Source organism: Oncorhynchus kisutch, linkage group LG22, assembly GCF_002021735.2.
Source record: "Oncorhynchus kisutch isolate 150728-3 linkage group LG22, Okis_V2, whole genome shotgun sequence".
Classification (NCBI taxonomy): domain Eukaryota; kingdom Metazoa; phylum Chordata; class Actinopteri; order Salmoniformes; family Salmonidae; genus Oncorhynchus; species Oncorhynchus kisutch.
The window spans coordinates 33,764,650-33,781,382 of NC_034195.2; the positions used below are offsets into that span (position 1 = coordinate 33,764,650).

At 43.8% G+C, this 16,733-nt stretch overlaps 1 protein-coding gene and 1 non-coding gene across 8 annotated transcripts in view; one reads left to right on the plus strand and one right to left on the minus strand.

Moving 5' to 3' along the window:
* Positions 1-1,886: 1,886 nt before the first annotated feature.
* LOC109867527 (tripartite motif-containing protein 44) overlaps positions 1,887-16,733 on the minus strand; it is a 72,801-nt gene continuing 57,954 nt past the window's right edge. For 4 of the 7 annotated variants that reach the window (XM_020456725.2, XM_020456724.2, XM_020456722.2 and 1 more), the window contains exon 6: positions 1,887-3,273. In XM_020456725.2, the coding sequence (XP_020312314.1) occupies positions 3,198-3,273 (76 nt within the window). In that variant the 3' untranslated portion in view covers positions 1,887-3,197. Of the gene's footprint in view, positions 3,274-11,103; positions 14,066-16,733 lie in introns of those variants that run through there. The other 3 variants (XM_031801691.1, XM_031801690.1, XM_031801692.1) reach the window with 2 other exon arrangements.
* LOC116356421 (U7 small nuclear RNA) lies at positions 7,003-7,057 on the plus strand. Its single transcript, XR_004204917.1, has one exon. It is a non-coding gene; the product is annotated as a U7 small nuclear RNA (small nuclear RNA).

Consider the following 16,733-nt stretch of genomic DNA (forward strand, 5'->3'; position numbering starts at 1 on the left):
TCAACGATGTTGTGGTAGAGAGACTTAATTTTGCAGAGCTTATCAAACCTTGCTGTGCCTCGCTTCTTCTCGTTGTCCTCATCAACTTTTGGGTCACTGATATGAAGCGCCGTGAGATTGTCAGAAACCTTTTGCATGACATGAGCGTGGTGGGTAAAAGGCAGTTGATAGAGGGGTGCTGTTTTCCAGTAGTCCTTCAGGGTTTTTAGCTTTACAAGACCAATGTAAATGACCATAGAAAGGTAACAAAACAAATCTGACATGGAAATGGGCTTCCATGTCTCTTTCTTGCCTGCCTGCTTCTTAGCTCCGTACTTATTAGTGTTCAACACCAGGGAATCAACAACTGCCGAGGTGAAAAACGTCTTTAAAAGTTGCATGTGGCTGTACTTGGAGGTATGTACAGACACACAGACACAGATACACAGACACACAGACACACCCACCCACAATGTAGAGCAATGTGTACTTTACACATTTAATTACACATTATATTTTTATACATGGCAAATAAAATAAAAATATCTCAAACAACTCAAATGAATAATATTTGATATTATTAATTCCAAACAACGGTACTTACCAGTCCAACACTGCATCTTCTCCACACAAGAACATCTTTTCAAATTGCGAGTCAAAAGTATTCTCACTATCCAAATCATCTTGGAAAAACTCACTGTCACTTTCCCTAGCAATTTCTTCAATAATATCATGTAGATCTGTATATTTAGACTTTGTGTTTGATTTTAGAGATTTACTCACCATAATTCTTCAGGTAAAACATCTGAAAATGCTCTCAAAACAATACCAGCGTGGCTGCTTCAGGTCGAATGTTCAATGGCGAATGGCTGTGTTTACGCTCGAGTTTCCAACAAAGGCTGGTCTTCCCGGAGAGAACCATTACATATTGCTGTTTACCTCAGCTCATTGGCTATCTACCAAGCTAGATTTCAAGATCAGTGGTCATTGGTCCGAAATACAGTCAATCAACGAAGCACTGGTCATATCATTGGTGCGCAATGAGGTCATAGTTTGGTGTGTTCAAATCAGTTCCTTTTGGTCAATATGTCCCGGGAAAAGAACCATGAAGTATGGCTGTGTTACTAACAAACAGAGGATTGATGAAACCATGACTCGATAAACATCCATTTAGAGATAGTAATTACATCGAATGTTACGTCCAAAGTTGAAGGACACTGAATTCACGACACAAGAAGTTTACAAAATGTTTCGTGTTCAGCTATAAAAATGGATTTTATCGAACAAAACGACTATTTATTGTTTCGTCGTGACCTTTAGTATTTCCAAAAGAAGAAGATCTTCAAAGGTAATTGATGAATTTTATTGCTATTTCTGACTTTCATGACTAATCTACTTGGCTGGTAACTGTACGTAATGTTTTGTCTGCTGATCGATAATCGCATGGTTTGCTTTCGCAGTAAAGCCTTTTTGAAATCTGACACGGTAGCTAGATTAACATGAGGTTTAGCTTTCATTTGGTGTATTGCACTTCTGATTTAATTAAAGTTAAATATTTATAATAATTTAATTTCTGCAATGTTGTCGAAACGTTCCACTAGCGGAGCCCCTAGCCATAACAAGTTATAATCTCCACCCAGCACAGCCAGAAGAGTACTGGCCACCCCTCAGAGCCTGGTACCTCGCTAGATTTTGTCCTAGGTTCTTGCCTTTCTAGGGAGTTTTTCCTAGCCACAGTGCTTCTACATCTGCATTGCTTGCTGTTTGGGGTTTTAGGCTGGGTTTCTGTACAGCACTTTGTGACATCAGCTAAAAAGGGCTTTATAAATACATTTGATTGATATTGGACTGGAAGACACCTCTTCACAGGACTCAGCTTGCGTAACACATTACTAAGGGAGACAATAGGCTTCTGAAACCATTATCTGTAATTTCATTTATTAATTAATTTAAGGCAACAACAAAAATTTAATCATTTTAATGTCTTGACTATTTTCCTTTCACCCTCTTTACTCTTACCATTATTGCTGAATAGAAACAATCAATGCATCTTTTTCTAGAAATCATTATATGACTGCTACAAAATAACATGATCCCATTGGGTAGGGCTGAGTCTTGTTCACAACTCAAGTCATATTGATTAGGTCAAAGGTCACCTTCTCCTTTCACATTAAGACTTGTCTCTAGATCACATCACAAACAAAACACACACACACACACACACACACACACACACACACACACACACACACACACACACACACACACACACACACACACACACACACACACACACACACACACACACACACACACACACACACACACACACACACACACCCTCTGTATGTGAATATTGAAGACATGATGGAGTAAGACAGTACTGCATGAAGTTAGTCATCAGGAGTCAGGACTGTACTGTCTGTGCAGATTGTCTCGGGTAATGAGGCATGGTATTAGAGAATGCTGACACTGCACAGAGGAACATTACATACAGGCAAAATACACTTTGATTTTCACCTAGCATGTACTCCGAGGCTCTCACAAATTAATTATGTGTCAATGCTTCATCTGATTGATCTGACAAACACACACAAGAGGAGGGAGTGGGGAGAATTTGTAGGAGAGGTAGAAGAAGAAGAGGAGAGGAGATGAGAGGTGAGTGCTAGGTTGTGTTTATACGTCAAGGAAGATTTTCGAGACACCTGTAATACATTTCCCTTTAGAGTATAAAACAGGAACACCCACCTTGTCCTGTACATTCTATATTCCTCCTCTGATCTAAGTCCTGTCACCAGTCAACTTTTCTATTTTCAATGCTGCTTGTCAAAACAAAATATACAGAAGAAATTAAAGTCAAGCACAGCTTGTCACATTCAGGATTTCATGTTCTATTCAGTTGGGTTTTAGCAGGCACTCAGCCGCTATGCTTTCCTACCCACAGTCCTCTCTAAGCCAAGCACACCAGCCAAGGATCTGATTGGGTGTGAAAACTGAGCCTGACGGAAATTGATTGCATGGATATCATGCTCCTCAATTAAAATAGTTATTGTAGTTTTAAAAGTTCTGAAAGCAATAAGATCCATTTTTCTTACACCACCAGCAGCCTTCTTCAAGGTCACTCCAATGTCAGCTGACATGCAGAGGACAGGAGACTCTCTCTAGTGTTGGTCTCCTGGACAGAGGTAGGAGGAGAGAGAGGTGTGGGAGGTGATTTGTCAGGGGGCGTGTCCCATTGAGGATCCGGACCTGCCCTCTCCGTAGTCCCTGGGGTCTCGTCTCGGCTCAGGGAGTCTGATGGAACGAGACACGCAAGAACATCTTCGTGAGAAGAAAATCTCTCTCTCTTTCTCACACACACACAAACACACACTGACGCACAAACTACATGTCACCAATCAAGTCTTAATTTTTACATTTTGTATAGAAATCTTTCTACTTAGTGGCTGTCGAGTGACGCAGATAAAGTGATTGCCAAATTGGTGGAGCCTGTAGTAATCAGAGAGAGTGTAATAGATTCCATTCCAATGGGGACAGGCTGCACTAATCATATCCCTTAATTGGACGACGTTCAGAGGGTGATAGAATGACAGAAACGAGAGAGAAGGGAGAGCAAAAATACATAGTTATCCCCTCCTGCTCTCATCCTCCTGCTCTCATCCATCCTCTTACCTCTCCCTGTCCTCCCTGAGAGAGAGAAGACAAGAAACAGACATACTCCTCCTCACGTCTGCACACTTATCCTCCTCCTTTTCTCTCTATCCTTTCCTCCCTTCCTTCTACCCACTTCGTACTCTTCCCCCTCAAACGTTCTATCTCCCCACTCTGCTAACTGATCTTTCTCTGTACTTCTAACCATTCTCTCTTCTTACCCCCTTTCCCCTCCCAAAGACCACATCTCTGCTGGCGCTTACTCGGTCTGAATCCAAACATCCCTCTCTCCCCTCTCTCTCCTATCCTCTCTTGTTGGGATCTGGTCAAAGAGCCTATCCTCTGTTCTCTCCTTTTTTAACAACCTGTACCACCCATTCATCTGTCCTTCCTCCCTCTCCTGCTCCCCAGTCTTAGACTGAGGTGCTGTCTCAGGCAGCAGAGCACCACATCCATTAACCAGGAGAAGGCATGCAGCTACCTCTGAGCCCTACTAAGCCCACCTGTGTGTGTGTGTGTGTTTGTTTGTTTTGCTCTGTAGTGTGTGTATGTATGTGTGAGTGTGCATGTGTGTATGCTCTGCAGTGTTGGTGTATGTTCTGTTATGTGTATGTGCATAATTCTCTTCTGGCTGCAGATATAAAGACCTCTGGTTCTGCACCTCAACCCACCTCTCAGCCAACAAGGGCACCTCATTAAAGAGTAGACACTCAAACAAACACACATATGCACACGCACACACAGACACACACACACACCATTCCCCCATGCCTGACATGAGGGGAGAAGCTGAGTTAAGGGAGAAACTCAGAAAGGCTTTTTTTGTGTTAGGCAATTTCATCTTTTATCTCCAGTCAACCAAAAAGTCTCCCTGCTGTTTGACATAATTACAAATATATTTACATGGCTCCCCTACGTTGATAAATTAACTATTTCTATTGCAATTGTCCTGGCTCAACCCTAGGCGCCATGGATGTAATAACTTATACAGTATATTCTATCCGACCCGCAGGAGAGAGGCCATTTTGTCTAGAGAGAAAGAGAGAAAGCAGGGATAGAGTTAACATGGAAGAAATGTCAGAATAAAGAGATAAATATTCCCTACAAGGTTAGAATACCTCTTTTTTACCTGTCTCTCCCTGTTTCTCTGGAAATGCACACATGCACATGCAAGCACACTTCCCCATCACCTCTCTGTCTCTCTCTCTCTCTCTCTCTCTCCACCACCTCTCCATCTCTCCGTCTGCTCTGCCCTGGTTAGAACAGTCGAGTTGTGGGGAAGCGCTATCTTAAAGAGGACTTTCCGGGTTCTTACCAGTCATTTCTTATTTATAGGCTTTAATGTAGTCGATGCATTATTGATCACAACCAATCATTTCCTCCTCCCCTTGCTTGTGACCGTGGCCCATGGATAGGGGGCAGGCTGAGCTGAAAAGCCCAATGCGGAGCTCACTGCAGAGTGTGGGGTTGGGACAGTCCTGGGGCTCCTGGGTGATGGACGGAGAGATGAGGTCTAAATGGATGGGGTCGGATGTGTATCTTGTGTGTGTGTGAGAGACAAAGCTGAGAGAGAGAGAGAGTGCTGTGGGGGGAAAAATTAGCTGAAAGTGTCAAACGTCTCCAAATCATACTAATATCCACTGACTGGTTAAATTGGAAATGCCTAGCCAGTCACCCCTAAAATGAACCCATCACTCATTTTGGAAAACTTTAGGTGCCCCGCGAGGAACCAGAGAGGAGGATCAAGCAATGTTGCCGACACACTTTTCTCTCTCTGTTCTTTTTCTGGCGTTGTTGCTGAGGTCTATAGAGACAGACAGAGAGGGAATGGGGGAGGGAGAAATGCAGAGAGGGAATGGGGGAGAGAGAGATGCAGAGAGGGAGGAGGGGAGCGAGCTGTGCCCTGATTGAGTTTGAATTCCCTGCTCTTGGCCTAGAAACCGCAGGGCTTCTAAGTCATCATCCGGAAATGCGCCCATCACGCTCCAGCCTTGCCTCCTCAATCTTGTCACAAGTGTAGAGAGAAGTAGGCAGGATGCAGTCGCAGGTTTAGAACTACTGAGATTTATTAAAGCAGCATATAGAAAAGCGTGACGAACCCCAAAGTGCAAAATAATAAAGTACTCAGGAACTCATTCCTCTCAGGAAAACAAGCAACAGATACAATGACTGAGTATATATACAGTGATAGAGTGGGGATTGGAACCAGGTGCGTGTAATGATGACGAGACCAGTCTGGAGTTGATGAGTGTAGGGCGTTTGCCAGCAACAGGTTCGGCAGCAGCTAGAAGGCCGGCGACGCTGAATGTTTGAGCTGGACAGGAGGGGCAGCCAAAGCGAAGGTTGGTGTGACAAATCTAGCCTTATTGCACCAGGCACAATCAATCAGAATGCGGTACTTCGGATGGTCTTAATGGGACGGGTGAAACAGCGATGAGGGGGGGGGGGGGGGGGTGCCAGTTAGTGACCACTCTGCAGAACTGCCTCCAGAACAAGATTAATGATGAAAAATGCTAACCTGTGTGAGGGAGCAGAGATGCAGAGGAAAGGCACTCATTTCAGTCATCCGTGGGTTAAATAAATATGGCCATTTGCATTTCCAAAAGGCAGAGCCGCCGACTGACCCTACTCGATAACATTAGGCAGGGAGAGAGAGGCCCATTTCTCAGGGGCCCCAAAACCCTGCGAGGAGGGGGGCCGTAATGAGAGAGGATCCTTAACAGATATTGATAGGGCCCCCAGGACAGCATCTTATCCTAACTCTCCAGTAAGCAGTGCACTCTGCCGCTACTTAATGAAGTAAAACTGGTAGCTTCCCCGGGAGGATTTAACATCACAAACAGCTCTGAGACATGGACCGATCGAGAGGGTGAGTGGTAGAGGGAAGGAAGGAGAAAGGGGGAGAGAGAGAATGAGAGAAAGCATGAGTGAGGAAGAATGAGTGCGGGTTAGCAAGAGAACAAGAAAAGAAAGAGTTAGTCCACATAAAAAAACTAAAGTTTACTATAGAATATTACAGTACTTAATATAAAATGTTGTAGTAAACTGTAGTATATTGTAGAATACTATACTACACACTGTAGTATCCCCCAATCATGTGCAGTATTTAGTATATCATTTTGTAGTATACTGTAGTAAATACTACAGAAATGTCCACAATAACACTACAGTCCGCAAAAACACTACATTTTTAAAAACTATAGTAAATACTACATTATTCAATTTGCATATACCCTGCCCATTCCCCTCCCCCATATCCCAATGTGTGCAACCCATAACTGAGAAACTTACATGCCAAGTATATGTCATATTATGTTCCCTAGAGAACCCCCGAACTCCCTATTCACAACCCAGTCCTACCTATAGGCTATGGAACATTTGCTCTTTTAGTCTTTCTCCAGTAGGTTTCCTCAAGGAGAAAGCCCCCCACTTCTACATCAAAGATAATAAAACACTTGAGTAAATATACCCAAAACACTACAGTAAATCCTATCAGCGCTGCGGATTTTGCAACAAAAGAGACAGAATCACGAGGTCACTTGTTTTGGTACTGCCCTTATGTAGCTTGTTTTTTGGTCACAGGTTCAGGAATGACTGAAGAATTGCAACATTTACCTGGAGCTAACTCTGCAAATAGCACTCCTGGGTGTGTCTTAATCCATTATATAACACTCTTAGCACAAATGTTTATCTGTAGAAACTATGAGAATAGAAAGATTTTTTAAACTTTTCTAAAACATCACAGCACAGTTGAAAAAAGATGGCAATCAATTGGATGACCTTCAGAGATAAATGGGAGGGGTTGAGGGTAGCTGAAGGGTGCGATTAAAAACAGTAAAAACAGTAAATTCAACAGTGTACTGCAGTAAATACTACAGCATTCACTATTCTGCAGACTTCAGAGGCACTATAGTATTTTTTACATTGGGCAGATGGCCGTCCCTTGTGGAAAACGGAAGCAGGGGTATGATGGGTAATTTGACTTATCACAGCGAATGCTCCACTGGGTCTAATTGACCATTGTCCTGCAGGACACCATCTCTCTTTTCCTCTCTCGGTCTCTCGATCTTCCTTTCTCTGTCTCTCTTTCCCTCTCTTTCCCTCTCCTTTCCGCTCTCTTCCACTCACCATCCCAATCTCTCTCTCTTTTCTGGTTAATGTCAGTAGATCAGTCCTCCACCATTCATCCGACAACTGTTCTTTGGAAAATGTGTAATTTAGAAATGGCCCCTGTTCATCCACCTGTCCCTGGGAAACCCTGTGCCAGTCCCCAGCACTTTGTACTGCAATCATCCTGCCATGGAGAATCTCAGCTGGGGATGAAGTGTGATGAGAAGAAATGCAGAGTGGAAGGAGTGGATGGAGGGAGGGAAGGGAAGGATGTAGGGAATGAGAGAGAGAGAGAGAGAGAGACATGGAAAGGTGGAGAGGAAGAGAAAAAAAGATCACTGCTTCACATGAAGCCTGAGGAGGAAATGGATTCTCTGTCAGAGTGATTCAGAGGAAGCAGGAGGAACTGCTATGATGTCAATTGGAGATTGTGTGTGTGTCTGTGTCAGCGCGTAGAGTTTCATATTTTGAAAGGGAAGAGAGGATTTTGTAAATGTATGCTTCCACCACATCGCCTCTAGATAAGAACTGTGAATAGCTATTCAGTAAGTGGATCGATCTTTCTACATACAGCTGTCATTGACGTTGGAGTGTCTATTGTAAACTGAAGCGGCTTGCTGAGGCAACCTTCCCCGACCTGACAGGGAGTGAACACCTGCCGGCCAGTCCACTCACTCATCATCATCTCACTCTTCACTTTACAGCAGCCACCACACATACACATTCTGTATACACAGTACACACCCATGCACCCACGCACACACCCACTAAAATAGAGACAAAGACAGAACAGACAGCCTAATAAAGCTGTTAAACAATGCCGCAGAGGGAAAAAAGACATGAGTAGAGTTACTATTCCATGATAAAGGAGATATCAGCGCAAACCATTCAGAGCGTTGCTTGACATAATTCCCAGAACATTATTTTCAACAATTCCTTTGATAAAGCTCTCTATAGACTGAGTTGCAGTAGAGAGAGAGAAAAAACAAAAAGCTGTCTAGCCACCAATCACATCCTGAATCTACAAGGAGTCTCAGAAACATGACCCTAGGCTTCAGCGGTGATTAGGGTCTGGTTTCAATGACGGACACTTTTGGCAACTTCAATAAGGGTAAAAAAAAAATACATCTGGGGTGGGTCCTCTTCAGACAGACAACTCTCCCAACAAATCACGAAGCAGACATGTCAGAACTTTGCGAAATGCAGTTATTAAAATACTAAGGTTGGAGCGAAAACCTAAAGGACGATAACTCTCCAGGAACAGGGTTGGGGAGCCGTGCTCTATGCCAAACTGACAGTCTATTACTACAGACATGTTCAGCCGGAACATTTGAACATTGTGGGAGGCAACCCAGATGGGAGCCTGTCATATGATGTAACACATACAGTATCAGTCAAAAGTTTGGACACACCTACTCATTCAAGGGTTTTTCTTTATTTGACTATTTCCTACGTTTAGGAATAATAGTGAAGACGTCAAAACTAGAAAATAACACATATGGAATCACGTAGTAACCAAAAAAGTGTAAAACAACTAAAAATATATATTTTATATTTGAGAGTTTTCAAAGTAGCCACCCTTTACATTGATGACAGCTTCGCAGACTCTTGGCATTATCTCAACCATCTTCATGAGGTAGTCACCTGGAATGCATTTCAATTAACAGGTGTGCCTTGTTAAAAGTTCATTTGTGGAATTTCTTTCCTTCTTAATGTGTTTGAGCCAATCAGTTGTGTTGTGACAAGGTAGGGGTGGTATACAGAAGACAGCCCTATTTGGTAAAAGACGAAGTCTATATTATGCCAAGAACAGCTCCAAAAAACTAAGAGAAATGATAGTCTGCCATTACTTTAAGACATGATGGTCAGTCAATGCAGTCGCAAAAACCATCAAGCGGTATGATGAAACTGGCTCTCATGAGGACCGCCCCAGGAAAGGAAGACCCAGAGTTACCTCTGCAGCAGAAGATACGGCCATTAGAGTTACCAGGATCAGAAATTGCAGCCCAAATAAGTGATTCACAGAGTTCAGTAATGTTATATTTGAGATTTTTCAAAGTAGCCACCCTTTGCCTCGATGTCAGCTTTGGACACTCTTGGCATTCTCTCAACCAGCTTCATCTGGAATGGTTTTCCAACAGTCTTGAAAGAGTTCCCACATATGCTGGGCACTTGTTGGCTGCTTTTCCTTCACTCTGCAGTCCAACTCATCCCAAACCATCTCAATTGGTTTGACGTTGGGTGATTGTGGAGGCCAGGTCATCTGATGCAGCACTCCATCACTATCCTTCTTGGTCAAATAACACAGCCTGGAGGTGTTTTGGGTCATTGTCCTGTTGAAAAACAAATGTTAGCCCAACTAAGCGCAAACCAGATGGGATGGCGTATCGCTGCAGAATACTGTGGTTAAGTGTGCCTTGAATTCTGAATAACAGTGTCACCAGCAAATGACCCCCACACTATCACACATCCTGCTCCATGCTTCACGGTGAGAACCACACATACAGAGATCATCCGTTCACCTACTCTGCGTCTCACGAAGACACAGCGGTTGGAACCAAAAATCTCAAATTGCTTGTGTTTCTTGGCCCAAGCAAGTCTCTTCTTATTATTGATGTCCTTTAGTAGTGGTTTCTTTGCAGCAATTCAACAATGAAGGCCTGATTCACGCAGTCTCCTCTGAACAGTTGATGTTGAGATGTGTCTGTTACTTGAAATCTTTGAAGCATTTATTTGGGCTGCAATCTCAAGTGCAGTTAACTCTAATGAACTTATGCAGCAGAGGTAACTCTGGGTCTCCCTTTTCTGTGGCCGTCCTCAAGAGAGTCAGTTTCATCATAGCGCTTGATGGTTTTTGTGACTGCACTTGAAGAAACTTTAAAAGTTCTTGAAATGTTCCATATTAACTGACCTTCATGTCATAAAGTAATGATGGACTGTCATTTCTATTTGCTTTTTTGAGCTGTTCTTGGCATAATATTGACTTGGTCTTTTACCAAATAGGGCTATCTTCTGTATACCCCCCTACCTTGTCACAACACAACTGATTGGCTCAAACGCATTAAGAAGAAAATAAATTACACAAATTGACAACGCACACCTGTTAATTGAAATGCATTCCAGGTGACCTCATGAAGCTGGTTGAGAGAATGCCAAGAGTGTGCAAAGCTGTCATCAAAGCAAAGGGTGGCTACTTTGAAGAATCTCAAATCTAAAATATACTTTGATTAGTTTTAACACTTTTTTGGTTACTACATGATTCCATATGTGTTATTTCATAGTTGTGATGTCTTCACTATTATTATACAATGTAGAAAATAGTAAAAATAAAGAAAAAAACCTTGAATGAGTAGGTGTGTCCAAACTTTTGACTGGTACTGTACACATATATACCAATCTATTTTACTAGCCATGTTATCACAGCAATATTGATACTGCATTCCCTCATACATACATGTATACAGTACTGTACTGTTAATGGTGACTGAAGTCTATTCACTCACAGGGCCAGGAGAACATCTTCACATAGGTAAATAATGCACCTATGATTACACTGGCACGTTGCGTGTAAGATATAATCTGTTCGCTACAGGCAGAGAAGCGGAGGGAGCTGCCGCTTCTTATAACCTGTAGTTTACATTGCAAGTGATTGATGTGAGCAAAACACGGCTCAGTATAGTAGGGAAATAATCCATATCATTAGCTTACTGATCCACAGCCTCCAGCGGCCCTGATTCCAGCTCATGTTCATGCATGCTGTTACGTAAAAATGTACATGATAAAATTCACTGGATTCTACCACTCACTTGCCCAAGAAGATATCCATGCAATCTACCCACCACGTGTAGCATACAATAGCCTGAACATACCTCTGTGTGCTACCGGGTCTAAACCACAACGCTGGAACACATAAGGTCAGTGATGTGTAATTAAATCTAGCGTAGTTGATGTTCATCCAATCTGAATATTCATTGAGGAGATAGATTGTGTGTAGCAGTGTTACAGCTGTTATCAACCAAGAGCCAATTTCCTGTGTGCGTCGACAATGTACGCACCTGCCTTAATCGTTTACAGGAATGAACAAAGAGATATTCTGATAAGAGCATTAATCGTGGTAAAGAGTCAATCTGACATAGGTTCATTTAGTGCTTTATCAATCACTGTTGCCACAGGGGCAATTGAGGAATTAATTGAGGAGAGTTGCATCGAGAAATGCTGCCGCCTGTGTAGGGCGAAGAAATGAAATCGCTCATTAATTAGTAATGTCAAATAAAAATTGGGGCTAAACAGAACGACACAAAGTGGCCAAGCGGCTCGGCAGGGAGGGCTGTTTGTGTTGCAAGTGTCACATGGCTGATAATTCCCCCATAAAGCCATTCTTCACAGAGATGTAAATAGACAATAAACAATTAGAGTACATCCTGGGCTGAGCCTGCGCCTGCCTCCTATACCACCTCCAGAGTCGTTAAAATCCTATTAGCCGTCATTAGTTTCTAAAGAGCTTCCTATAGAAGAGCGGAGAGGGGAGAGAGAAAATCAACATGAAAGTAGAGGCCTAGGTATAGAGAGAGAGAGAGAGAGAGAGAGAGAGAGAGAGGAAGCTGTGGAGCAGGCCTGAAAAGAAGATGAGATTTGTTTCATTCTCCACCATTATTCTATCTGGGGCCAGATGGAGAAATGGAGCATATCAGTGCCTAGAGTAATGCTGTAGTTTAATGTAGGCCAATGTGCCGGGATCCCCTAAGCAAGCAGCCTGCAGAACACACCAGGCAGACAGGCAGGCAGACAGGAAATAGGGAAGTGAAGGACCCATAACAACCAAGGCTTTGCATAGTACTGGAGCCCTCTGTGTTCACGATGCACTATAAAGACTTGTCCCCAGAGTGTGCAAAGCCATTTGGTCCTGGGTTTCATTGGGACTGCATATGGGAACAGGGCCTGGAGTAGTATGGTATTGTACCACTCACCACCTCCCAGACGATGACTGTAAGCTGCGTCCCAAATGGTACTCTATTCCCTATATGGTGCATTACTTTTGACCAGAGCCTCATGGACCCAGGTCAAGAGTACTACACTATAAAGGGAATAGGGTACCATTTGGGACACAGCCGATGACTGTAGAGTGTAGAGTCCCACCCTGTGTCAGAGGGTAATAGAGCAGAGGCTATAACCAGCTTGGACAAGTCACTCTTATGGAACTGCTGGTAGGTCACAGAACGGTCACACTGGGTTCTGGAACATTGTGGAAATGATAAGCTGTAGCACGTGGTTGAACGGAGAAAAAGTTATTTGGAGTGACGAGGGGGTCATGGGAATTCCAATGTGACCAAGTGCCGGTGTCACAGCCCAATGCTGCCAACTGTGTTGTAGTGTAACCATAGCATTTGATCCTAATTTTAACCATTTAATTATAGCAGAGATGGACCTTGATTAGCTGAATCAGGTGTTTCGGAGAAGCACTGGAACAAAATCCTTCACACTCAGTTAGCGCTCCCTGAATGTGAGTGTTTGTGTGGGCTGCACACCTGAAATGGGTGGCAAAACGTGTCAGAAGAAAGTCTTATGCCAATCAGGAGTAAAATAAAGTATTTGGATCTTTCTGCGGTTAACTTTGACATTTCTACCGAGGAGAGCAGGGTTTGGGGGAACCTTTGTCTTTTTTCTCCAGCTTCTTGCCAAGGATCCAAACTTTAAACCAGGTTTATTTTCCTCATCTCAGTTGAAAAAGCCTCTTTCTTCACCACTGCTCTAAATATATCTTAATCTTCTCTCCGAAAATTTGGAGATTCAAGGACAGCAGAGAGAAAAACAGCATGGAGATAAACTTGTATCTATCCCTCTATTAAACCACACCTCTGTTGTGCTGAGAAATCAATAGCTAACAGGGGATAAATAACAGTAAAACCATCCCCCATCCCCACCCTTCCTCCTCTCTTCTCTGCGCTTCTAAGAGCCATCAATCTTGCTCTACTAGATGGGAACTCCCCCTTGTGTGATATGAATATCAGGCCCATGTGATGTATGTTATGAGATGTGTAGGCGCCGGGCCATTATGAAGAGTGACTGGTCACAACGTCCTCCCGCTCACAAACATGGTACGCACTTACTCACGCACTCACTCACACACACACACAGAGAAAGGGGTAAGCAGACTGGCACATCTGCCTCCCTCCCTCCATCCTTCTCTAACGGCTGATCACTGGCGCCACCACCATTGAAGAATCACCCAGGTGCCGAGGCAAGCTGTCCGGGAATGCTTAGGAATGCTGTCTGAGTGGACTCTCTCGGCGCGATGTTATGGAAATCACTTTCTCACCTTCTCTCCCTTCGTCAGAGATGGAGAGATGGCAGAGGCACATATGGAAGCAGAAAAGGGAGAGGGAGAGAGAGAGTTAGAGAGAGAGAGTGTGGCAGAGAAGTGACAGCCTGGCTATTAGGCAAAGCCTTCTGTCATGTGAATACTCCCCCCATAGTCCTGTCATCCACACGTACATAGCCCTAGTCTGAAGGACACACAGGAAGCCTATACCATCTTCTCTGCCTGCCTGTGTGCTGCTGTCAAAACGTTCTTCTCCTGATAAATGTCCCCTGTCCCTCAGTTCCACATGTCCTCTCATAAATATATATCTTTAATCGACTGACAGAATTTGCCCTGAATACTAACCACTGGGGATATCATTGATTACATAACTTTTCATGTTTGAGCATACAATCCATGCCCTCATAATGAACCAGACAGAACAGAATAGAGCTGTGAGAATGTGTGTATGGCTGGTCCCAGTGTCTGTGGTTCCTGTAGTAGTAGCTGAGACAGGAACAGAAAGAGAAACATGCAGAGACACTGCCACGGGCCTGACAGCTCCACAGTGTTAGCTGCTAGCTGGATGACTAATAAACTTTTATGTGTGCTAATGCATCTTGTAAAGCGTCTGTCATAAAAGCATGCCATCTCCTGGAGTTAACCCCCCCCCCCCCCCCCCCGATGATATTTCAGGATAGCACTAGACAGAAGGCAATTGAAGTGTTTTGAGAAATCCAGTGGCCTGTCCATCCATGCCTGTTAGTAAAAACACATCCCTACTACCAGGACATAAATACCTTCAGTGGAGGCTAGGGGGGAAACAACGACACTGTCATTTAAATCAGTCCGAGTCCACAGCAACCAGAAAACATTCACATCTACAGTATAAAAACTACCACGATAACAACCTCACCTCAAATGTCATTCAAACAAAGAAAAACTCATTGGACTAGTAACCGGAAGGTTGCAAGTTCAAACCCCCGAGCTGACAAGGTACAAAATCTGCCGTTCTGCCCCTGAACAGGCAGTTAACCCACTGTTACTAGGCCGTCATTGAAAATAAGAATTTGTTCTTAACTGACTTGCCTAGTTAAATAAAGGTTAAAAAAATAATAATAATAAAAATAATAAAAAATTATCTGCCTCAACAGCCCTGCTCAATCCAAAGTGGAGAAAAAACAACACACAATGTGAAAATAGTAAAAAAAGATGTCTGGATGTTTGACTAGTGAGAGGATGTGTGCTATGTGGTGCATATTAACACACCCTCTATAGCAGGGTAATTAAGAACGGGCTCCCTCCACTCGCTCTACTCCTCCCTGCCCCTACATTCCACTCAAGGTCGCCTTCTCCCTCCACCGCCGAATACTGATGCTGAGGTGGGAGGCAACACAACGCCACGGCAACACATAAATCGCCACTGTGACAGCGACTGTCGGGAGGCTGCTGAATTAAACATGCCATGACAATCGTCACGCTGTCCCTCTCTCTCTGGGTGGAGGAAAGGAGAGGAGGAACAGACATCTTAAACCTTTTTACCTTGCTGAAGTGTGTGTTGTAATGCCACGCGATTTGGCGGGCCCCTGCCTGCAGTGGGACGGGAGTGGGGCTGCGGCTGGGGGCTGAGGAGTTGTGATGTGGCACTGCGGTGGTGCTGGGTGATAATGTCGCTCTGCTGCTACCGCGTTGACAGGTCATACGAGGGGCTGGAGTTTGATAAGCAGCTGATTCATCAGCCTTTGTTCAGCTCACCGCTATCACCCTCCAGCATCTCCACTGAGCTGACACCAAACCTAGAACACTACCCCGTGGTGTCAAGGTTTGTTGCACTGTGTGTTTCGAATCGCTCGCAGTGTGTGTATGTGTGAGTGAATGTGTGTGTGTGTGAGAGAGAGAGAAATCGAGAGAGAGAGAGAGAAATTGAGAGAGAGGGAGACAGAAAGACAAAAAATCAAGACAAACACTCTTGTAGTGTTTGTGCGTGTTGTGTTCAGTCTTTTGACTGTTTGCATGAATAATGTTTCTGTGTGCTGTAATTTCTAGAGTGTGTATGTGTGGGAGTACTCTCTACAGAGATACAGGGTGGAAATCTGCTTTGGGAAGCACACATGCACTCAAAGAAAGAAAGGAGAGAGAGAGATTGTGCACTTGCTCTTTTCTGTATCTGTTTCTGTATGTGTGTGTTTCCACAGACAAAGGAGGAGGGAATGTTATCCCCAGGTACTGAGTCCCAGTGCCCAGTTATTCCAACTTTAAAAAACTCTCTGTCCCAGAAAACACTGTCTTTTCACAACCAATAGGTCTGCCTTGTGTAAGACCTACAATTCTACCAGCCTGGAGACTTAGACTGCTACATTGACCTTTAGCTGCTAGTTGAAATGGATGCCGTACGTCGCCAGTGCTCTGATAACCATCGTAGTCCATTACAGACCATTACATATTCTCCATTGCTACTGTGTCCGCTCCGTGACGATGATGACCCTGCCTGGTCTCGTCTCGCTGTAACAGAATGCTTCCCTCCAGATGTTGACTAGTCAAACTACACAGAGAATCACAACACCTCTGTGTTCTACGATACACTGCTCCCACCTTCTCCTGCTGTCTACCTCTCATATGGGCTCCCTCTCTCTGACACGCACATCCCTTTTCTGTCTCAAGCTTGCTCTTTCTTTCCCACACTTTCTCTTTCTCT